Consider the following 25500-nt stretch of genomic DNA (forward strand, 5'->3'; position numbering starts at 1 on the left):
CATCCATTTAGTAACATCATGGTGCCAATAATAGCCTTTTTCGAACCCCTGTGTAATGAAAACAATGCAAACCTTCTAATCAATACACGCTAAAACTTCGCGGTCAGGCACCAACCGGGAAGCCGAGGACCAATCAGAACGCCGCGCCCACCAATCCCTGCGTTCTGATTGGCTGCTGGGAGGAGGGTCAGGCGGGGAGGAGGTTCAGATTGTCGTACTCTGAACATTCCATTTATCGCTCTTCTCAGCCATAAAATATTCCACGTGCACAAATAATGACATTGATCCAAATCTAGTGTTAAAAACGTTAATTACTGGTGGTCTTTCGCGATCGTTATGGGTCAGAAACCGGTAAATGCGACTGAGAGAATACGATAACATGGACACACAATAACCTGTCAGTCTCTATAATGATGCTCGTACTCGGAGCATGCCATCAATCCCTTTTTTCAGCCTTAGAATACCACACATGCACGAATAACGACACTGCCCCAAAGTTAGCGTTAAAACCGTTAATTACTGATGATCTTTGTGGCTCGTTGTGGCTCAGAAACCGGAAAATACGAGAGGGGTGAGTACGATAACATGGCCACACAGGGAGGACTAGACACACACAAGATCCTGTCATGTCTCTTCTACAATGTTAATTTTATCCTTTTAGTGCGTTTTTAAGGACACCGAGGCCGCCATGGAGGAGGAAGGAGGCGCGGAGATTGATGGTGAGTGGCCGCGGGATTAAATAAACGCGTAATACTCCCTAAATACACAAAAACGTCATGGTATACATCCTGCCATTCATCCTTGTCCCTCTCCATTACTTAACCAAAACAAACGTGATGGGAAAGTCAATGAATGATAAATAATAAATGGTTCTGCTTGGGTATAAGTCACGAGTGCTGTGCTAAAGGGGATATGTGTATGTGTGTGCGTGTGTGTGTGTTAGGGTATGTGGGTGTAAGGGTAGAGGATTAGGGTGACGGGTGTGATATGGGGTGCTTTATAGGGGAGTCTGGTATGAGGTTAAGGGGGTGAGTTAGGGTGACAAGGGGTGTATTAGGGCATAGAGTAAGGCTGACAGGGGTGTATTAGGGCAAAGGGCAAGGTTGAAGGGTGACAGGGGTGTGATATAGGGTGCTTTATTGAGGAGTCTGGTATGAGGTTAAAGGGGTGAGTTAGGGTGTATTAGGTTATAGGATTAGGGTGACAGGGGCGAAGGGCATAGGGTAAAGGTGACGGGTGTATTAGGGCATATGATAAGGGTGTCAGGGGTGAATTAGGGCATAGGATAAGGGGGACAGGGGTGTATTTGGGCATAGGGCAAGGTTGAAGGGTGACAGGCGTGTGTGTGGGGGGGCGGGGGGTGATAAGGGAAGGGAGGCAGTAGTATGAGGGTGAGGATGCGGGCATAAGGGTGACAGGAGATTTAGGTGGTGGTGAAGTGTGGCAGGGGTGTGGTGGGGAGATAAAAGGTGATGGAGGGAGAGAACAGTGTTAGGGTTAGCGCTAGTGTGCCCAGGAGATAGCTTGCAGGGTGATAAATTAGTACCTGGGGAGGGTAAACTGTGGTAACCTGGAGGTAAATATGGAGATTCATGACGCGCCTCCAATATTGCCCCCACGAGAATAATAATCGTTCCAAGGTCTCGCATACTGTTGTACTTCTCTACTTTTACCGGCGCATCATGCATCTGCGCCCCCCCCCTGGTTAGGAAGGGGGGCGAACGGGGCGAAGCCTCCCCGCTAGAGGTTAGGTTATGTAAAGTTTGGTTGGAGTAGTTTAAATATGCTCCCCCACCCCCAAAAAACTATTTCCCACGGGTCCCCCAAGATCGTCAGGGGAAGGGGATTAGGCCTTTTTCTTTACTTTTAAGTACTACTACTTGCACCTTCATATTATGGTTGAGGGACATGTATTTCATCCCTTAACTATACTATGGAGGCGTAACATCGTATTTTGGAGGTGCGGAGTCAATTTCCACAATTACCAACCCGGATCGACACACCTGCCCTGTGTCTCAGGTTCATGACTTCTTATCTGCTATAGGCTCAAGGGGCATTGGATCAGAGGTGTGCACTGTGGCCACGTGCAGTGTATGCCCCCACACTTTCCAGTTATCTCAAATGCCCTCAACTCTGACTAACTTACCTGGCAGGACCACAACAGCTAGCAGTGTTTAGACTTGTCAAGAGGGTCCATGGCATAACACACACACACACACACACACACACACACAGCAGCTACTCCAGGCAGATGAGCCCAGTAAAAACAACAAACAATAAAAAAGACTACTTAGTGATTTGTGCCAGAATCATTCAAAATGCATCAAAACTCACCAGAAAAAATACTTTTGTCTAAATTTGGTGGATCCTGTTACTGAAAATTTAAAATACTTAAATTCTTAAAAATGGAGTAAGCTGTTTAGCCTACTATCAAAAATTTCCACGATTCAGAAGGATCTTAACCCCACCCAATAATTCAATGGTTGTGGTTAGCTATTCAAATTCAGTAACTTGAAAATTTACATACATAATCGCAACATTAACCGTAAAGAAATGGTTTAGATAGGCAGGTATGTATAGGGCATTAAAAATGTGCAAAGGGTCTTATTTCTGTGAATGGAGTGTGTTCTCAAAAGATATTGATTAGAAACGTATGAGGAGCATGGGGTTTGTTTATAACGCTTGTATTATGTGTGTGAGGTTCCTTTTGCTTGCTTGCATGTGCCCCTGTTGTAAAATGGGTAGCACACCCAGCTACAAATCCAGAACCCTTGGTTGGAATCCCAGCCCAGGCAGTTGGTGTGCAGCCCACCTAGCCGTTCACCCTCCCTTTCAGGCTGGTCATTAAATGGGTACTTGGGGAAGGTAAACACCTGCCCTGTGTTCCATAGTAATGGGTTCTTACTCACTACAGGCTTAAGGTCCAAAAGAGACAGGGATGTGCACCAATGCCACGTGCAGCTGTTGCGTATATCTCCAACTTTAACTTTACTAGCTGCTGGTTGGGCCTCACTGTTTGAATCGCTAACAATATTATGCACGATTTTTTACAACAAAGAAGGCAACTCAAGGACAAAAAAAGAAAGGTACAAATCCTGCAATAGCACTGCTCCTGGAAATGGAGGACAGTGAAATTACCCAAACAAGGATCAGCTTTGGCCAAAAATTGTCGTGATACTCCTGTCTTGCAGGCATTAAAGTCGTAGAAAAGAGGAATTACAGACGAAGGAAAGCTGTACCAGAGTTTATCAGAAAAAGGGATGAGAGAATGAAGATACTGGTGTGCTCCTAAATAAGGAATTTGAACAGCATAGAGGTGAGCTAGAGAAGAAAGTATTTTGCAGCAGGACAGTGTGAGTGGTCTTCTTATTCACTAGTTTATAGTGTTTTACTTGTGCACCTTCAGTTTGGCTCCTAAATTGAGCTGTGGGATACATAATTCTGCCTGTACGTAAGGTTCCATCTTTGATAAGTGTTTTCTCCTGTTTCTTGTCAATATGTTTTGAAGTTAATTTTATCTGAGGACATTTTGACTTCACACTCTTCAACAAGAAATTTGGTAAAAGATGTTGGTGATGAAGAATAATGTCACTAATGAGTATTTTCTTGGCAGAGTTAAAGGAGAGGATCAAAGAGTTGGAGGAGAAGGAGTCCAAGATGCTGGAGGAGAGGAAAAAGCTGGAGGAAGACTACGGGCACCGGCGGGCCAAGCTGAAGGAACTGTACCTGCAGAAAGAGAGTAAGTGTTTGAGTGGTGGAGGAAAAAGGACAGTAGGGTCAGGGAGGGAATATAAATGTGATGTGAGGAGTGGGGAAGGAGGAGGGATCATGTGGAGAAAAGCAAAGGGACACAAGATTGCACAAGGATTTTAGAAAACTATAAGAGGCCAAATGGCTGAGAATGAGTTATGTACTGCCTCCCCTCCCCATCCATTGATCTATGTATGGTAACTTCCATGGACATAGTTGAGTGTTGAATGGGTCAGTGCTCCCCCAGATACATGCATCAGTCAGTAATGATGAGTGAAGGGACAGTTGTGGGCCCAATTTGAGGAGACATCAGGGGATGGTTTTCAGTGCTTATCATTTCTACCTATTGTAGCTTAACACAGTGTGGTGTATATATGAATAAATGTTTTAGTGAATTGTGTTCAATATATTTTTATTTGCATTACATTACAACAAGTATTCTCTGCCTCCCCACAGAGGAACTGCAACTACAGGCTGACCAGAAGGCAGCTGTTGACACTGAGGTGGAGGTCTTGAGGTCCCAGGTGCAGCAGCTACAGGCAGACCTGGAGGAGGCCCACAGTGCTGTGACCATTGCCCAGTGCACGGCCGAGAATGATGTGGCCGTGGAGCAGCGCAAGTGTCAGGAGGAAATTGCCACGGTGCACCAGCTGATGAAAGGTAAGAGACAGTGTTGGTTTGGAGGCAAGGAAGGGTGAGGAAGGTGTTTCTGGGTGGGCAAGAAGTGTAGATGTGGTTTTGTGACTCAACAGAAAGATGAAGCTGTTGGTGTTCCTGGTGCCAGAACCATGGGAACCAACACATAACTCAAAGTCATTTCTCAGTGCCAGTAGCATTGAAGTTGCCCAAGACAGTGTGTCCTGAGGGGGCCAGTGGTCTAATATGGAGTCGAATTTGACATAGAACTCTTTCTCTTCAGTTTCACCTTTCCAGTAGGAGCGTACACTGAAATACCTGAACCCTAAAGTGTGCTTCAGCCTCACACGTTATATAGCTCATCAGCCAGAGTGACCTCAATAACAAATGGCTACAGTTGGCTGCAAATGCCTGTAACTACTCTGCTAATATAGGTACCATTACTTATTCTTGAGCAGTAGCAGGTGTACACCCCACTACTGATCTTGCCATTGCCAGGCCTCACCTCAGAGTCCTACTATATCCATCCTCAACCTTCTGAGCTCATTCACCAGTTAGGCCAGTTCATGATACTCCAAAAGACTTAGGATGATCCAGGAGCCCACACTCAGTGCCCTCTTAAGGTTAACCTCAGGCCTGGTTGTGTTTACTGGTGGCAAATTAGCACTACCATGGTTGTCTCCATAACTAAAGAATGGGTTAGGAGGCCCTCCCCATGTCTGGATGTAGGGGTCCAGTAGGCTTTGCCCTGCACCTGCACAGGCAGCAAGCTCACCATATGCAAAATGCATCGAGAAAAGAACCAGGTTGGGGTCACATCATGAGCCTTGACTCCAACTTCTACTTTCCATTCTTGTTTCGGTGAGGCTGATGGGTGTACAGAGAGGGGTTGCAGGCTCCACCCCAACCAACCCAGACCAGGGGTTGGACAGACTTCAAGCCATGGACATGGATGAGAGAATAAATCCCCTGGCCCTGCCACCCATGTGTTTATAGAGCCATGGTGGCATTACACATCCATGCCTTGCTCCTACACCTATCCAAAAACACTTCTCTCATCGTTCACCCACACCAGAGCACTTCCCTTGTTCAAAAGACTACTTGGTTTTGAGTCATCCAGCAATGCCTTAAATCTTTAAGAGCATCATGATCCTATTGAAACTAGAAGTGTAGTATATCTGTTTCTCCTTTTCCTTAACAAATGCCAACATCGAAACATTTTCACTCCATCCAAACTTCCACCCTCGTCACTTCTACCCTTCCTGTCTTCCACACTCCTTTCTTTGTTCTCCTCCAATAGTTTGCCCTCACCTGATATCAGTTTGCTCGTTTATATCCTGTCCTATATCTTTTTGCCTCCATCTCTTCACTCGAGTGGGTTGCGCCTTTTAATCATAACTTCTGATAGCTTGTCTTACTGTCAACCTTGTTTCGTTGTGTTCTGTTTTATAATGTTTTTTTCTGCTTACAAGTCTTGGGGAGAAAATTAACTCTGTGTGTGTGTGTGTGTGTGTGTGTTTGAGAGAGAGAGAGAGAGAGATTACTAGAAATTAAGCATGCCGTTCAAAATATATACCTATACATAACTTCATGGGCGTATGTAAGTCGTGCATGTCTAGACCAACTACCATGCATACAAATCCCCAAAGTTACCCCTCCAGCAAGGCTACACACAATACGTAATACTTACACAACATATTTAGTCACGCAGTCTGCAAGCATGACTGACTAGTTCCATTCACACCGGTACCGTTGCGTCATCGTGGACTGTGAACAAGATCAGTCTGCTTATCTCCACCGCGGGATAGTCACTTGCCCGGTGCTATCTCGTGATGTAACTCAGTGCAGTCCAACACGCCGTCCGGGAAGCACTGCAGCTGACCAGTGTTAAAAGACCGAACGTTCGTGTGTCTGTTCAGTGACTGTGAAGCAAGAATAGAACCTCTAAGCCTACTACAACTTCTACTATTACCACCGTTACTACCTCCTGCTGTTACTATTACCACTGTCACTGCTACTGTTACAACTAAGGGCAGTTTGAGCAGCTGTGTGGCACTCGTGAATTGTGAATTTTTTTCCTACTTTCGAGTGCATTGTTGAGTTCAAGGTCGTGGTTTTGCCGTGTAGAAAAGTTTGGTGATAATTAACATCCCCTCAAGAGCACTGTGTGAAGGCGTTAATAACAGTGTTTTCTCTTACTCTAACATGAAAGTTGAAAAGACGCAAAGGCGGAAAAAAATATGAATGAAAGCACTGGTATACAAGAATCAGTGTCATCGGTGTTTTGTTCAGCAGTGTTGCCATCTAACGAACACGGCGAGTTATTGAGGTCGTGTATCGTGAAAAAGTGTGCTGCGTGTGTTTGATGGAAAGAGATAACAGAAACATTCATTACTTTATCACAAGCTGTATAAGTGGCCGGCCTTGACATGCAACATAATCATTTCTGTGTGTTCAAGACGTAGGTTATAGAAAATATGCTTGCTGCGAGTTATTACAACCTTGGAAGGCGTCAGCAGCAGCCTCATGGTAGGCGGCAAAAAAGTGCAATCCAGTCCTGAGTAAGTCATGAATTTTGTGACCATGGCGTACATCTCGAGAAAGGGACACACCACCCCCAACAACGACTATAACAGCGACTACAACAACATGGGCAGAGTAATGGCCGTGACACGCAAACTGACACGACTGTTCTCCTCGAGTGACCTGCCTGATGGAGGTGAGTGTGGCCTTGGCGCGCGCACGCACACACACACACGTGCCCCGCCGGTAAAGCGTCGGATCAGCTGGGATCACTTAGTAAGCGTAAAAAGATGATGTATTAGACGTGCCTGCTTCCTTCTTGGTCTTCTCACAATCCCGCGCGTAGACATCATAATCCAACTCGACATCATTCTCCTGTACGCTCAAGACGTACGCCCGTCCTGTCGTTGCGCCCCAGATGCGACCCTGATGAACCTGCCTGCACAAGGATCTCCTCAAATAAGATAAGAAAACTGACAGCAGATTAACTCATTGCTCCAGGAGTCATCATTTAACTCGTAGAGGCCTACCACCCCAGGATCTGATATTTTGAAGTGATGTATTTCGTATGTTACGTATTGGAATAACGCTAGGACGGAATCAGAGAATGTCTCCCTCCTCTTGTCTGGTGCATCAGGCATTCTTTACGGAACAGGAAGTTGATCGTTGACTGGAAAATCTGATTCTCCCATAACTTCCCATCCAGTTATATACGTACAGGCACGAGGCATTAGGCGCGAGACCTAGTTATTGTATACAGCAATATTGTATCGAGTAGTGCTAGACTTGGTATGCCATGATTGTAGTTCCAGCCGGGTTCCCAGAAGGGCCAAGGCCGCATATAGGTTGATGGAGCAGTGAGGTAGACGCCGGCCGGCCTGTCACATGTGCAGTCTAGCTTGGCGGGGCTGGCTGCGCGGTGTGTACAGACTGGGAAAACACGTAACCCAGCGTTGTCCAGCCGCGTGCTTGGGGGTGTGTGGTGTAGCCTGCATGTGAGTGCGGCGCAGACTGTGAGGGTAGATGTTGGCAATGTGTGTGTTACTCTTTAGTGGCTGTGTATTGTGTTTGCATTATTACAGGTCTGTGTCCCTTTAAGGTATCGTCCCTAAACCCGTAAAGCAGCTCGCACATACACGCGTTACAAGAAAGTTTTGAGCAATAAATAATAGACAAAAAATCTTGGACTTCCCCTTCAAACGCAATCTCAAACCCGTATACCAAGGACAGCGTGTTCCCCGTGCCCGCTGCATGCATGATGCGGCGAGGAGCACCATAGGGGGTTATTAGATATTCCGATGCCTTATCAACTACTTCGGGTGAATAAGTAACTAGTATTTCCGTCACAGATCTTGGACAGCACTCTTAGAAAGATTATTTTTCTGCTGTCGAATTTGTTACTGAGTAATGGACGTGGCAGAGACATCATTGAGGTCGTATGACGCGTGCCATGCAAGTCTCACTATTTCAACCTCGTAACCGCATTAATTAAAGTGACGCGGGCACAGGTGTGGGAACAGGTGGCGTCCAGTGTGGTGTGTAGTGCACCGGTGGAGGGGAAGAAGGGGGTGAGGATGACTTCTGTCCCTCTCCCCCTAACCCTTCCCACACCTAACCCACGTCCCTCAGTGCCTCTTCCTCCACGCCCACCCGTCACCACCACCACCACCACCACGTCTTCCTCCTCATCCTCTTCCTTTTTTTATCATATGCCGCGCACCGTAAGCGGACACGACTCATCAGGAAACGTTATCTACGGCCTTCTTTGTGGTTTTGTGAGGAGCTCAGCAACTCGAGTTTTCACGCACTACACAAGCTTAATGTAGTCTTGTTTTTACCATATTAAGCCCATTGTTCTTTATTTCCTAGTCCGGGTTGGAAGGCGGGAAGGATTGGTTGCAGGGTCCAAACTAGGAAAGAAAGTTGTCAGTGTCAGGGAAGTGAGTCGTGGCTGCCTTGTCATCGGTGCGGGGAGGGGGCGAGCTTGGGGTTGGCAGCCCTGGCGGAGGTGGAGCGGTGAGGACTACCTAGCGGTTCCTCCTGCTGCTGATGCTTCTGCTGCCGCTGCCTCCTCGCCTCAGTTGCGTCACTTCATCCTGGGGTGTCATACATGCTCCCCGCCTCACACTCACACACACAAATTCATACACACACACATACACACGCCACACATCAGTTTTCTCCCTTATACGTATATCTTCACTCCATCCATGACATACCATAACGACCCATATTAACAACATACAAATAACTATACTGTGTCTGCCGCCATGTGATGTATCGTTACGTATCAATTCGCAAACGAGTCGTGACACGGTGAGTAGGAATTCGTGACCCTAATCCCTACTTCACACCCTGCGCCCTCCCCACCCTGCCACCCTCGCTGTTGCCGCTTGCACGTGGAAAGCACCGAAGCACCACACCACCCCTAGCTTCCTTGCCTCCCACCACTTTCACCACTTGCCCTCCGTTCCAAGCTCACCCACCCGCATGCTGACAGCCACACAAGCCATATTGATGCACGGAAATCCAGCACTCAGCCGTAACTCGCACCATCCCTAGTGTAGTGGCAGCGCCGGTGGTCTCTCTCTCTCTCTCTCTCTCTGGCTGTCCGTCCGTGTCAATCCGTCAATTCATTTCCGAAGGTTGGATGTGTATCGATGTGGTGGTGTTTGTGACGAGACGTAACCTACTGCTTGCCCCTCCGTGCCTGTGTGTGTCAGTAACTCAGGAAATGGAAAGATACAAAAAAAGGAAGATAAAAAAGCGAGCCAACTCGTGGAATGTTGAATTCGATATTATTGCCTTGCGTTATCGTATCTTGTGGTGTACGAGAGAGAGAGAGAGAGAGAGAGAGAGAGAGAGAGAGGGGGGGATGATTGGTCTCTGATGCATGTGCGTGAAGAGTTTTTAGCTCCGTGAACCAAGTCGATGTCGGAATCTTGAAAGGTCATAATGAATCTCTCTCTCTCTCTCTCTCTCTCTCTCTCTCTCTCTCTCTCTCTCTCTCTCTCACACACACACACACACACACACACACACACACAATCAACTTCCTCTTTTCCACATGACTTATTTCCTCCTCTCTCTCTCTCTCTCTCTCTCTCTCTCTCTCTCTCTCTCTCTCTCTCTCTCTCTCTCTCTCATCCCCCTCATTCATCCCTTTGTCATTCATCCTATGTACATAAAGCACACCGTCCTCTCGATCCTGTTACTCCATACCATCTCGCTCTCTTCAGCCCCGTTCACACTGTGCCGACTCTGGGCCACGACTACCCACGACTCTAGGGTACACGAGGTCTTGGGTGTTGATGTGAAAGGGTCTTGAGACTTGCCGAATGCTGCGCCGACGTCGTGACGGGAGTCTGGAGTCGTGAGGGTTAGCACGACATGCTGGCAACTACTATCCATATCAGACCCTATGACATACCGTTTTTCGCAAATATCTTTCAAACGAAGACTCGGATCAGCATGGGACTTTGGCACAGATTGTTTCACACACTCCGCTAATTTTTGACGCTATTGTGCAATGCCAGATGCGGTTAATTATGGCGTTTACTCTTGACTGTTATGGCAAAACCTGCGTGAGCCACTTACACATTCGAACAAGTGAGGCGTGACGTATTTGTGACGTGTATCCACCACCTACCTCCACCCCTGGCTTCCCCTACTCCCATCCCTCCCTTCTCCTTCTCCCCCGCCCTCTCTCCCCCATACCTCCCCCCCCCCCCCCTCTCTCTCTCTCTCTCTCTCTCAAACACTTGTGCTGTACACGAGGTATAAATCCATGCACACGAATGACTTGAATTAATGGCAGATAAATATAAATTATATCCCGTCTGCATCAGCATCAACAGTGATGACGAGGATGACCTGTTTGTCGATGGTGATGAATGTTGAAGTAACAGCCTATGTGGTCAGTTCTTTACATTATTAATCCACCCATCATATACTCGCTATATATTTTTGTTTGCTATGACTTTTTAACATATCTACATGAACACATTTCGTATGGCAGTCTTTTCCTAACATCAGAATAAATTATTCATATATTTCTCCAATTTCGTTTCACGTTTTTACTCTGCAATGAATTCCCGCTTCAATTCCACCGTTATTCCTTTCCGTCTCTTACGCGATTTCCTATAAATGATCAAGCGTCAGCTACGTGCTTCATCCCATCATACGCTCAACGTAACCTGTGGGAAGGAGGGTCATATACTCGTACAACTTTCAATGGTTGTATAATTGCCAATACAAACAAACCTCACACAGCACTTAAGCAACATCCAGTTACGCTGGAACAGGAATCAGGGTCGTGTGCATAAAACACCCTACCATACTTAGCATATACTTTCGAGTTATCCGCCATTGTAGACAAGTCATGTGTGCAACGCTTCACAGAGAGAGAGGGTGGGGGAAGGGGGGAGGTATGGGGGAGAAGGGGGAGGGAGAGATAGGAGTTGGGGAAGCCAGGGGTGGAGGTAGGTGGTGGATACACGTCACAAATACGTCACGCCTCACTTGCTCGAATGTGTAAGTGGCTCACGCAGGTTTTGCCATAACAGTCAAGAGTAAACGCCATAATTAACCGCATCTGGCATTGCACAATACCGTCAAAAATTAGCGGAGTGTGTGAAACAATCTGTGCCAAAGTCCCAATCTGATCCGAGTCTTCGTTTGAAAGATATTTGCGAAAAACGTTATGTCATAGGGTCTGATATGAATAGTAGTTGGCCGAATGTCCCAGACAGTCGGCAAGACACCAAGACCCCAATAAAACCTCCCCCCCTTCTTGGAGCGTGGGAACCAACTTGTTAAATGGAAAAGTCGCTGGGTTGTCGTGGCCCAGAGTCGGCACAGTGTGAACGGGGCTTTCGTTTCCCGCCACGACTTTTGACCTGATGGCCGTGGTTTCGAATCTACGTGGTTTTCGTGGAAGTCTGTTAACCACGATGCAGAGGAATTACCTGTCATTTTAACTCTGCCTGTCTTTATAACTTGCCATTTCACTACTTGTCTCTTCCCTTCCTGTGTCTCTCTTCTACTCCTCCCCTCGTGTGGCTTTCTTATTATCATGTCGCTATTGCTCTCCGTCAGTCCCTCCTTTGTTACTTGTCCCCTCCATCCTCCCCTTACGTACCCCTCTTCCTGTCTTGCATCCCTGTCTTCCTCTTTCAGTCTTTCCATCTTCTTTATCTCTGCTTCTTCCCTCCCTTACGTGACTGTCTTCCATTCTTGCATTGTTATCTTATTCCTTCGGTCCATCTTTCCTCGTTATCTCTCTCCTTCATTCTTCCCTCATATAACTGTCTTCCTTTCTTACACTGTCATCTTCCTCCTTCCGCTTGTCCTTCCTCCCCTACGCGTTGGTCCCTCTTCTTCATCACGCGGTCATCCTCCCTTTCCTCTCTTCCCATCTCACGTGGTTATCCTACTTCCTTCTGATATCTTGCGTCACCTCCCATAGTTACTCCTCTTCCCTCCCTATCCACGTGACTAACCTGCCTTCTCTCTCACTCACTCGTTTGGTAATATCGAACTCATGTCTTGCAGAGGAGGTTGCCAACGCGGTGGACCAGACGGGCGGCCGCTACGAGGGGGAGATCAAGAAACTCAAGAAGCTGACGGAGAGGCTCGACGCAGAAAAACAACACTACCGGCGATTGTATGAGAGGCAACTGGAGGTGCGTCGAGGAGGAGGGGGAGGTGATAGTGATGGTGGTGGGAAAGGTGATGGTGCAAGCAGAGGATTGTAGAAGATGCGTGTGTGATGGTGGTGATAGTGGTGATGAGGGGAGGTGATAGCGGTGGTGATGGAAGAAGTGACAGTGGAAGGAATGTGTAGTGGTGGTTATGATGGGAGGTGGAGTATAGAAAGTTGCCTGTGGTGTAGTGGAAGTAAGATTTTGATGGTGATAGTGGTGGTGGAAAAAGTGATAGTGAATGGAGAAGACTTTGGTGGTGGTGGTTTTGATAGGAGGTGAGGTGGAGTGTAGAAAGTTGATCGTGGTGTTGGGGAAGGAAGATTGGGGTTGTGTGTGTCTTGTGAGTGAAGGGATGCTGCTGTGTAGTTAGTATAGAATGAAGGAAGGAAGGAGTAGTGATGAGATTTTTGAAGATGCTGAAAAATGAAAATGTGGATAGGATAGGATAGGAAAATAGGATAAGCGGTAGGTGATGTGAAGGGAAAGGCGTTGTTGTGGGGTGAGCTTGGACAAGATGATTGGTTATAGAACTGGAGGGATGGTGTGTTGTGGAAAAAATGAGGGAGGGGAGATAAGGTTGGAGGGGGGTGAGGAGGGAGACGCAACATGCTTGAGCTACAGGGTGTTTGTTGAGGAGTTTTCATATGCCTTTCTCTTTTGTGTGTGTGTGTTTACATAGAGAACAGTTATACACACACACACACACACACACACACCACCACCACCACCACCACCGCCATTGACAACTACAACAACTGGACACAACATTCTTAGCACAAATATAGCATCAACAAGTTCTGGTTTAGATATCCCAGTGAGCACATCCGGGAGTAAGAGCAACAGGAGAGGCAGCAGGAAGATAACCATCCATCACAGCACTGGTAAAAGCAACACAATGGACTGTTGACTCACACTCACCAGATTACCAGGAACAGATAACATTGTGTCCTCCCTTCACTCACTTTTCCTTTTGAAGCAGGTCCCATAAATCACAGTATTTCACTTATGGTTGTGGTGATTTGTTGTGCCATCAGGGTTGAAAATGATGGTAGTGTTTGCACAGTTTATCAGTTGTTTAATCTTAAGAATGATTGTCTTGGCTTTCCCATTATTCCTCTGTTGTTCTGATTGATTAAAGTGGATAAAGTAAGATTATATTCGAAGTAAGTGTAAGTATGGTATTGTTACAATAGTATGATATTAACTATAAAAGGATCCTTACCATAGTGAATTAAACATTTTCCCTCTTAACAGTCTTTACTTGACCACACCTTGTGTAAAGAAATGCTCATGATGATGATGATCCACACATCCACACTCATCTCTGTCCTGCCACTCACATACACACAGTCCTCACACATTCCTGTTTTCTCCAGGAGTCAGACATCAGGAACAAGGGGGAGAGCCTGCTGAGCCCTGGGGTGCTGTCAGCTGTCACCAAGTCTCTGGCTAAGCGTGTGCCCAGCCTCAGCCCGACGGTCCACAGCACCCCAGAGAAGGCCTCCCACAACACCAGCCTTGGGGCCCAGCAGCCGTCCTCCATCACTGTGGACCCAGAGAACCTGGAGGATAGCATGAAGAAGGTACGGTCACCTTGGAGCCACGAGGTAGGTGTCTTGCTGCTGGGGAAGCATGCTGGTAGTCTTGTGTGTGTGCGTGAGTGTGATTTATTTAGTTTTGCCGTTTTCTTTTTTCATGATGTTTAAACATTTAAATTGCATATATATAGAGATATATATATATATATATATATATATATATATATATATATATATATATATATATATATATATATATATATATATATATATATATATATATATATATATATATATATATATATATATATATATATATATATATATATATATATATATATATATATATATATATATATATATATATATATATATATATATATATATATATATATATATATATATATATATATATATTATATATATATATATATATATATATATATATATATATATATATATATATATATATATATATATATATATATATATATATATATATATATACACACATTTCATAAAGTGCTTTGCAGTTTATCTGCTCCATCTTGTGGAATTCCCACCAAGCCCTTGGCCATCATATACTCCTTGTTTCCCATCCTCAACTTTGCTCCCCTCCGTCTTCTATTTTCAGTTAGTTCCCACAATGACAATGGGGTTTTGATTTGATATTCTTATTTTGGCTATACACTTATATTATTTACTTGGCTGCTACTCCTATCAGAAGAGATGGTAACTACTGCTATCAATAGCTTATTTCAAGCTTATTTTCTGGCTCTGAGATCTTTGGGAGTGATGCTGTGCTGGGAACTTGATTATTGCTTGCTGCCAACAGATGAGGGAGGTCCATGCATATGATTATGGCATGACTTTGTGATGAATGATTGCAGTCAATGGAAAACTTTGGTGACTGGGATGGAGTGGTTGTTTAGTATGGCTGGGCATATGATGTTGAAGTCATTTTTTTACTGTTATAAGGATTGGACTTCAGGTTGTTTTGATGGTGAATAATTAATTTTACCTCAACCAAATATTAGTTATTTTATTGAGATAGATTTTCATTAACTAGAGTTGGTGTTTCCATCCATCTTATTTTTCATTCTTGCCTCATCATCAGTTAGCCACCAGTCTTTGTAATCCTTTCATGTCTATCGTGCTTGATAAAAAAATTGTTACGAGGAATTACGAAATATTTATAGTATGTGATTCCTCATGTTTTCCTCAATGCTTGAGTAACTTGGTTTGAAATTAGATGATTTTATCAAGTTCATTGTCCAGTTTTCACATGGACATCAGTTCTAACAACACTGGACAGTGCTCACACTGAGACTTGGATACTTATGCCACCTGTCTTTATGCTAAAAATGGGACTCTCTATCATCAGCATGAAAGGAGTTGAAGGGAACAGTACAGTAAAATGTTATCACTTAAAGCCACATTTGATTTCTTCTCACAACAGTTCCCTTTGTTGGGATAAGGATTACAACTGTACATTTCCCTCATAGTGTGGTATCTGGTATCTGGGTTTTTATTTTGACATTGTCCTTTTGAAAATACTTAAATTATGATTGCATGGAGTGGTACTGATAAGTGTATTAATCCTAAGCACTTCCGTGACATAGTGGCTAGCACACATAGCTATGAATCCACAGTCCTGGGTTCAAACCCCGGCCTAGGCAGTCAGTTATCCTCTATTTTGGGATGATCAATAAATGGGTACCTGTTGATACCTGGAGAAGGTAAACTGTGGTAACTCAGATGTTGCACTTGCCTTGTGTCCCAGGGTAATGGCTTCTCATCAGTGGGACAGAGATTAATACCAAGGCCATGTGCACTGATTGTGTAGCTATGCCCCCAACTTTACCTTATATTAATCCTAAGGCTGGGGTGAGCATGTCTAGGTATGCTTGTGATATATTTGTGGGATTTGGGATGTCGAAATATAATCTGGTGAGATTTTTTGTAGATTAGCCATTTGGTTTTGGGAGAGGAGCTTTGGAGATCATTCTTCTCCATTCTTCTCAAGTATGATTGATAGAAACATTGCAAGAAAATTTAATGTGATATGTACAGGGTGGTGGATTCCTATTCCATTAACCTCCATTGATTTCAGCTTTTAAATTCTTAACATAGAGATTCTTACTTATAATGACTCCACACTCATGACATGCTTGATGGGCTCACTGATAAAAACAGTTCTGGGTTGGTAAAAGATTATTATTGAAATCTCTTGTTCGTTATACTTTTGCCTGCTTTCCTTCTCTATGCTTTAAATGATCTCTTCACATCTTCAAAGGGCAGCTACAGTAAAGGCAGTTACCATCTATGTCTCCCTGCACACAGCCTTGCTTTATGCAGGCCTTCCATTCTTTTTTCCTTATTTATGTCCTTACATATAAATGTTTGCAAGTAGCCAAATTACATGTATAAGTTGATTCAAGGATACAGTTCATAAGAGCTCTCACATTATGCTGAAAAGCAGCTTTCACAGCACACAAAGAACCCTTGCGGGGCACCTCAGCATTTCATCATCAATCCTTTCACCCCTTCTGAAGTAACAGCACTCATTCACCCACGGCCCACACCCAGACCTATGTCAGAGCACCTCAGAAGCTTACATTCAGCTCTATCCCTCCCTTTATAAGAGTCCAGCACCAGCACACACCTTTAATGCGCATCACACACTCTCACCAAAACCTTTACAGAGGACCTCAACAGCTAACCTCTCCCCCTCTTCCCCCAGGCACAGGAAGATGCTGACTTGCTCCGTTCCCTTGTGGAGCCCTTGGAAGAGGAGATTCATGCCCTTAAGGAGAAGATCCGTGCTCAGGATGCTCAGTTGCGTGCTCATGAGGCTCAGCAGGCAGCATCCCTCCACACCGCTGACCTTGTGGCCCCCCTCCTCAAGGGCACTGATGCAGCCCAGGTGGTGCAGCAGCTGGATGAGAAGGTGGGTGAAAGAGGACATTGTTGGGGAAGGAGAGGGAGTTGTAAAGGGCAAAGATGGGTGAAAAAGGACATTGCTAGGGAAGAAGAGGGAGTTGTAAAGGGCAAAGACGTAATTGCAGTGGGAGTTCTTCTGTTTTTCCACTCATACATCAAAACATTTTCTCATTTTTTTCCTTATCCCTTGTTCTTCTATGCATGATAATAAATCACCCCTTGATCTCCTATCCTTAGTGTTGAAAGGTTTAATTTATTCAGTCTATTTTTATGATAGGTCCTGGAAAGCATTCTTTTTGCTACTCTTTACATGCATGGTATGTGGTGACTATATCACTGCTGTGTATTCCAGACCAGATTATACCTTGGACACCATCAGTTCCCACTATTAGTCTGTGTGTGTTCATTAGTGTCACTGAAGTATCCTCTTGACCTGTGTGTGTTGCAGCTGAAGGGTGTGAGCAGTACCCTTGAGGCAGAGAAGGCATCACGGGCAGACCTGGAGTTGTACACAGCCATCCTCAACACCCAGAAGACAGCACTCACTGATGATGTGGACCGGCTGCGTGCACAACTGACTGAGCTGAGACAGGTGAGTGACCGGCTCACCTCTGTGCCTTCCATTTACTCCTCTCTGCCAATGATTCTTTAACTATTCACTTCTGTCTGATTACTTGTGGGATTGTAGTTTATATATTGCATTACATCAGTGTTATTCTTTATTGGAGGACATTTAGATATCAAATGCTTTTATTTGTCTTTTCAAAAAATGTCTTCCTTTCTTCCAGAGCTATGAGACAGAGCGTCGGCAGCACCGGGACCTAAAGCACACCTGGCAGCGCGCCAACGACCAGTTCCTGGAGGAGCAGCGCCTGCACCTGGCCGACATGAGGCGCATGCGAGAACTCCTCACTCAGGATCAGCTGCACAAATTGGAAGGTCAGCCACCCCCTTCACCTCTCCTAAATGGCGAGTAATTAAATCACACAGTGCAATATATTTTATTGTCATTATCATCATCATCATCATTAGTGGCCTTGGAGCTAAATGATCACCCAGGACCTAAAGAGAAGAGCTTAAAATGCATTAGAAGGAAGCTTTAGTCATTATTCAGATCAAATAAAGAATAATAATCTAAAACTGATCTTATTCTTTATAAAGTGTACCTGTAGAATTCTCACATCTAAAGCAGAAGCAGACACTGCAATAAGATGAGAACTGTTAACATATTCAGCCAAACCTGGTGTCAGAGAAGAAAATGATCATACACTACGATAACTGTCGCTACAACTAACACAACACCTTATGATTCCTTCTCCACCCCTCAGAGGCCCAGCTGTGTGAGGAGGTGAACAAGGCCCCTCACGTCACACTGTCCAGCGCCAAGCAGCAGCAGTCTCCCTCCACACACCGGGCCACTCCCCCTGTTGCCAAGAAGCGGGTCCCCTCACCCTCGCCAGACAACGAGGTAGCATATCACCACCTTACTCTCATCATCATTATTATTATTATTATTATTATTTTTATTATTACTATTGTTATTATTATTACTATTATTATGTTTATCATTATTTTTATTAGGAAGTGCAGTAGGTAAAAAAAGAGTACAAAAACTATAAGTTACAATGTTGACACACCCAATACATAGAGAATCAAGGACAAAGAGGATAAAGTAGAGGACAGGTAATTAAAGTAAATAATATTTGGCTAATTTCAGTTGTTATTGTAATATGGAAACTTTTGTTTTAGCTCAAATCTGATTCAGTCAATTTCATCCTGCCCACACCTTTGTCATTGCCCATCCCTTCATTTAAAATCTAATGACAAAAGAATTACATCCATGTTTGTATTTGTTTGGCACAGGGGGAAGATGAGAGATTGCTTGACCTGGAGGAGGAGCCGGTACCTAGACCCACTTCCACCGCCACCACCACCACCACCGTCACCTCACAAGGGTATATAGAATTGCATCTCACTTATTCGTAATTGCTCCTTGTTGCCACTGGATATCATGTGTTTGACTTAGTTCTTATATCACTGTCACTGCTCCTTGTACTTTTCATGCTAACAGTAACAGTAATGGGCTGTGTAGTTAATGGTAAAGGATGGGAAGTTGGAGGGTCATTTAGGGTAAAAAAAAAATTATGTATGAGTATAGTTTAGAGTCATTATGAAAATGAGACTGTTGTTCCATGATAGAGAGCAGAGTGATGACCAGAGCAGTGAGACGGAAACCCACAGCCTGCCCCCAGACAGCCTAGTACCCGACAGCATGCTGGCTGAGCGCTTCAGTCCTGACAAGATGCCGCAGCTCACCCAAGACCAACATAAGGCTCTTTCAGGTAGGACACATTAAGATCCTTGGACTTCAGTTGTCATAGTTGTGTTGTCCTGGACTGGCCTGTGACCCAGATATCTGAAATTTGTTTGAAGGACCTTTACACATAACACCAACAGACCCTACTGGCTATTTATTTGCCTCTCTGCCAATAGATAGTTTTATGCTGCATAATACTGTGTATCAGGACTCAGGGCGAGTTGCAATTCAAGCTTTTACTGGCTCAGCTCTGCAGTGCTGTCTAAATGAACAAACAGGTAACAACAGTTGGAGAACAGGCATCCAGACTTATTCCAAATGGCAGAAGTCATCAGAATGTCTATAGGTATTGCTATAACTGAGGCTGCATCCAGCATTAAGTTGTCTGTAAACTTTTCTGTTGTGACACACACCACAATTAATACAAATTTGTTGTATTGTTCATTTGTTGCAGGATTGGCTTTATAAATAAGTTACAGTTGAAGACCTAATGTAAACATGAGCCACCCCTGCAGACTTGAGTCACTTGTTCCCTTGCCCCAACAGAGGTATTCCCAGATGTACCTGGTGAGCCACAACTCTCACCTCAAGATGAAGACTACCTAGTAATAGACTTCTCGGCTGGTGCAGACAGGTTAGGTGTCCATGGGCAGGGCCGGCGAGTGGTTAGTGAGATGGAGTGGAATCTGCTGAATGAAGAGATAAGGCGGGCCAGGTCACGTCTAGGCCGGTCCTGCCAGCTCTGTGCTTCCTACCAGTCACAGCTGCAGAAGGTGGGTGGTGAGGACATTACTCATATATGTCTTGAGTTAGGGCCGACTTCTCACATGAGGTAGTATATATGAAATTTTCATAACATCATTGAGTAGCGAATTATGTGTTGCACATAACCTTATGGCATCTGTATCTTTTTAGCAATAAGTAAATTTTGTTTGTTACTTACAGGCACAAAGTGACCACAAAGAGACTGAGAAGCAGCGATTAGACCTGGAGCGAGCGCTGCAAAGGTACAAGGAGGACCTTGACCGTGAGGCTCAGTACAGGCTGGTGATGGAGGAGCGCTGGCAAACCATGGGTGAGGACTACGAAAAGAAGGTGAGGCTTGAGTGGGGTTAGTGAGCACTGATGAACAGAAGCCATAGTGAGAAGCTGAAGGATAGGACAGATGGAAGCAGAGGGAGGGTTGTTGGTTGTACTAATGATGAGGAGAGGGATGTTTCTGTCACTCCCTCAGAAACAGAACTTGGACATTGATAGTAACTTTGATTTCAGGAATAGCTGTGTTTAAAGGGTGGGGTATTGATGATATTATAATAGGCTAGTAACTAAAGTCTGAGAAGCATTGAATATGGAGTGTGCCACATACAGACTCAAAAATTCAAGAACAAAGAAAAATATCAATCCTACAGTGGATGTGGTGGTTTTAATTGTGATGAACCAGGACCCATCATTTGAGAAGTGTTGAATATGGAGAGTTGTATATAAAGATTAAGATTCATATACAGAAAATAAATTATTATCATTGTTGCTTAGTTACTCATAAGCTCTCTTGGTCATTGGGTATTTTTACACTATTATAAACTCACAAATCTGTAGTGTATATGAGAATATCGGTGTGTGTTGACAGGTAGCAGGGCTGGCCAGCGTGGTGGAGGCAGCAGCAGGCAAGCAGTCAGAGCTGGAGACCAAGTTCCGCTCCACCATGTTCAACGTGCACGACAAGCTGCGCTCCCTTACTGAACGAAGAGAGATCGCGCAGCAGGAGCTCACCAGGTAATGAAGTGCAGGCATTAATCCAGTGGGGCAGCCATGAAGGAAAGAGTTGTGCCACACTTTGACTGATATGGATGTTATTTGTACTTACTTATTATCCTCTCATTACACATTACCCTCTTCCGCCCTTGGCCCATCCTATACCCTTGACTTAAACACACACACACACACACACACACACACACACACACACACACACACACACAAACACAAACACACACACACAGACATTACCCATTTTTTACACTACTGAAACTTATGAGGAGCTTCACTCTGACCATCTCCTTCACACTTGTTACAGGCTACAGAAGGAGAACGACGACCTGGTTGGGAAGCACAGCAAGCATTCCCAGCAACTCCAAAATGAGATCATTAATTTGCCAGACAATATGGAGGTTGGTCGCTGCCAAACTTGTAACCCAATGCACCACAAAGACTAGTAATATATCATGATAGAACCCTTGTGTAGCAGATATAGCCAATATATCTTAATGTTGACTTGAGCTATGCATGCTAATACTAAGTCACATGTCACCTCATTGCTATACTTTGCCAGCTATTCTGTGAACTTTTATTAAATAGGCTACATTGAATGGTTTACTGAGGCCTAGAACCATATATTAGCCTTTGTCGTGAAATAGAGACCAATCCCCTGCTGTGCTGTGTTGCAGGAGATGCAGCTGTTGTTGCTGCGTTACCGGGAGGACATCATCGCGGCCAAGGTGTCCAAGGAGCACCAAGAAGAGGCCCTCAAGTCAGAGATCCTCTTCCTCAAGGACCAGGTCAGTGTTTGGAGGCATAGTGGAAAACTTGCCAAAGGGTTGTGGTGTAATTTCCCATTAGCAACATTTTATATTCTCTTCTCTTGTTTCTTTTTCTGAAGTTATATTTGATTATATTTGACTTCTGGTGTATGGCAGTTTTCCATTTTCTACTGTAAAAGGAAATTTTGGAGTTGACAAGATTGAGAAGATAAAAGAAAATCTTCCCAAATTGTCTCTGCTGAGTACAAGGTTTGAAGCCAAGACTTACTACAGTGGTAATGATTACAGTTATGTATTTTTGGTCTGGTAATTATGTCACTGGTGATATTTGTACATTTGTGTTTCAGGTCTTGGCAGAGCAGCATGAAAAGAACACCATCGAGGATCGTCTGTCCTCGGAGATTGACCAGCTCAGGTGGGTGAGAGTGTGTGTGTGTGTGTGAAGGGACAGGTTCTGATCTGGTGGTGTTGATACGATGTTTTCTGTTAATGAATGCTGTTGTGAAGGAACTGTGTGTGGAAAATGAGGCATGCATGCAAAGATTCTGTACTCAAAGTAGAATTAGCAACCTCTCAGGAATCTTTCTTTTGTCCTTATCATATATGCAACAGACTATAACTAATTTTATGAGTGACAGTTGTGCTCGTGTAGAAGGAAAATCTTGTTATATTGCAGTGTGTTGTCCCTGCATAATATTAAGGGATGATGTATTGTCTTTCAGGGAGAAGGTGGTAATGCTGGAAAGTGTAGAGAGCCAGATGAAGCTGGAGCTCAGGACAAGAGCGGAAAGTGACGCACAGGTCCGGGAGCTTGAGGCCCGGCAGGCGGAGGCGCAGCTTAAGAGTCAGCAGATCATCGCCGCGCTCAAGACGCAAGTGGGGGAACAGTCACAGATGAGGGTGAGTCAAGAGGCTTGCTGGAGTTGTTTCTTGGTCCTTCTTTTTCACTGCTTAGTCCATGCATATTCCCTTAATTATCGTGGTGGTATACAGCATTTTTGTGTGTGTGTGTGTGTGTTTATTGTCTATGTTTGATAGTTCATTCACTGCCCTGAGGAGAGTCTGGATTATAATATTTAATTGAAAACATGGTCAACTCTCCCTTAATTGATATTTATTTTATTAGCCATTAGGTGTTGGTTAATGTTTTTTTTTTATACAGTTAATGAAACCTTTATGTCATGAATCTCTTTGTTTTCTTCTTATTTACTAGTTAGTCCTCAGTTTCCATTTTTAATTTCTTTTTACATGATATAATAAGGATGTCGGTCACTCTAGAAAACTGTTAATATCATAAGTTTTTGTTTCATGTGAGTTTGCTAATTTTCTTGAATCAGGAAATTCATACCTTGACCACATAAAGCTCTTAGTCACCCTCACCTCTTGGGATCACTATTGCTTTCCTTTCTCTTCCCACCAGACACGGCTGGAGGGTGAGGTGATGGAGCTGCGAGGGCGGGTGTCCACACTCCAGCACGACCTTGACACTTCTGAGGCCGTGCAGCGGGACTTTGTGCGGCTGTCCCAGTCACTGCAGGTCCAGCTGGAGAAGATCAGGCAAAGTGAAAAGGAGGTGAGTTTGTTGGAACTTTCTCTCTCTTTGTAATCTGAGAAAGAGGCAATTATTTTCTTTAATGAATGAAGGTGGAAAGCTTTTGTTATTATTTTTGTTGTCTCTTTTGCTTGATGCTCCTTTGTGGTGTGGTTAGCATGCCTAGCTACAAATCTGCAGGTCTGGATTCGATCCCAACCAGGGTAGTTGGGGCTCAGCCCACCCAGCTAGTTAAACTTCCCTTCAAGCAGGATAACAACCTGATACCTGGAGAAACTTGGGGAAGGTAAACTGTGGCAAGTCAGATATCACACTTTTCCCATGTCTTGGGGTAAGTGATCCTTATCCACCACAACCTCAAGGGTGAGGGAGATGGAGGTGGAGATGAGCATCAACACAAGGCACAGTATTGCTTATGCCATGGACTTTATTTCAACCATTTCTTAGTTGAGGGAAGGAAATGTGCCACTTTGTTCTCACTCCTTTTTAGAAGAGAATGGTTAGTGGCAGAATAGATGATGTGACCATGTGCATTTATGAGTGGGCATTGCAGGTGCGATGGCAGCATGAAGAGGACCAGGAGGAGTGTAACAGCTGCAAACAGAGATTTTCTGCCGTGGGCCGGAGAAAGGTATGTGTACTTTCATGTGTCTTCCAAAAATTAAATCTCTTTATACTTGTCATAGTTTTTGCAGTAGCTCTTATTACCAACTACTTGTATGTCTTATTTGTGCTGTGGCACCAGACATGAAATACTCATAGGAGGTGATGGAACGTAGGTGTTGCGTATGAGAGGCCACTAACCAGCCCTGACTCCCCACAGCACCACTGCCGTCACTGTGGCAAGATCTTCTGCAACGAGTGTGTCAGTAAACAAGTGCCAAGTGGCCCCCACCGGAGGCCCTCTCGGGTATGCGACGTGTGTCACACCCTTCTAGTGCAAGATGCCACTCCATACTTCAGCTCAGAGCCCCCTCATTCCCCAGACTGACCTCCTTGCCCTCCCTCGCCATATACCATCCCTGACTCCATGTGACCCACCATGTGGCATGGAGACCTTTCATTCCTCCCTCATGAAGCTACTTCTGTTCACGCAGCCAAAGCCAACTTTCAATCTCCAGTTCACAGAGGTTATCAAAGTCATTCACTCACTGATATTGGTGTGCCAGGCTCCTACCCAGGTTGTGTTTCCACCGTGGATTCCAGTGGACCATGAAAGCAACTAGTCAAGCTATTTGTTATGTCTCCTGCCAGGGCTCCCTGCACCACCAGGACTGGCTGTGGCAGGTGGAGAGTGATTGTTGGGTTTTAGTGAATGAATGAGTGTTATAAAATCCCACCTGAACAAACGTCTTATGAGGAACAGGTTAGGGATGATATTTATTTCCCTTGCTGTACAGTTGCTTATTTTTTCCTCTGTCACTGTTTGGACATTAGTTTTCTCCTATTGCTGATCAGGCAGAGAAATTGGAATAGATAATATTTTTAGATTAGATGCTCCTCTGAAGAAATGTTTTTGGTTGCAGTTATTGACTAAATGCATTTTAATTTATATAAATATACATCAGTCCTGCCTTACCAACTATTTTATGTCCTGAAGGGTTTGCTATAGCCATAAGAAAACTGTGAATATGTATTATAAAATATTAGAATTATTTACCATTGCTTAGATCTGTTGTGGCAGTGTTTATATTTAGTCTTGACAAGAGTTTTATATTTTCTACACGTTTATGAATAATATATATATATATATATATATATATATATATATATATATATATATATATATATATATATATATATATATATATATATATATATATATATATATATATATATATATATATATATATATATATATATATATATATATATATATATATATATATATATATATATATATATATATATATATATATATATATATATATATATATATATATATATATATATATATATATATATATATATATATATATATATATATATATATATTTAT

The 25500-nt window shown here is 44.0% G+C and overlaps 1 protein-coding gene across 4 annotated transcripts; it reads left to right on the forward strand.

Annotated features, from left to right (window-relative positions):
* Positions 1-567: 567 nt before the first annotated feature.
* LOC126996038 (rab GTPase-binding effector protein 1-like) lies at positions 568-25079 on the forward strand. Of its 4 annotated transcripts, none has more exons than XM_050856037.1 (21): positions 568-719; positions 3614-3739; positions 4207-4410; positions 12463-12593; positions 13991-14221; positions 16896-17102; positions 17544-17687; positions 17884-18034; positions 18424-18563; positions 18959-19050; positions 19295-19437; positions 19959-20185; positions 20358-20507; positions 21040-21185; positions 21487-21580; positions 21857-21967; positions 22297-22364; positions 22672-22849; positions 23370-23522; positions 24055-24132; positions 24325-25079. In XM_050856037.1, the coding sequence occupies exons 1-21, from the start codon at positions 689-691 to the stop codon at positions 24490-24492; spliced, it is 2973 nt and encodes a 990-aa protein (XP_050711994.1). In that variant the 5' UTR covers positions 568-688; the 3' UTR covers positions 24493-25079. The 4 variants fall into 4 exon arrangements, with proteins under 4 accessions (XP_050711994.1, XP_050711996.1, XP_050711995.1 ...); XM_050856039.1 differs by having other exon boundaries at positions 20043-20185; XM_050856038.1 differs by having other exon boundaries at positions 13991-14197.
* Positions 25080-25500: the final 421 nt, after the last annotated feature.

Source organism: Eriocheir sinensis, chromosome 9 (assembly GCF_024679095.1).
Source record: "Eriocheir sinensis breed Jianghai 21 chromosome 9, ASM2467909v1, whole genome shotgun sequence".
Classification (NCBI taxonomy): Eukaryota; Metazoa; Arthropoda; class Malacostraca; order Decapoda; family Varunidae; genus Eriocheir; species Eriocheir sinensis.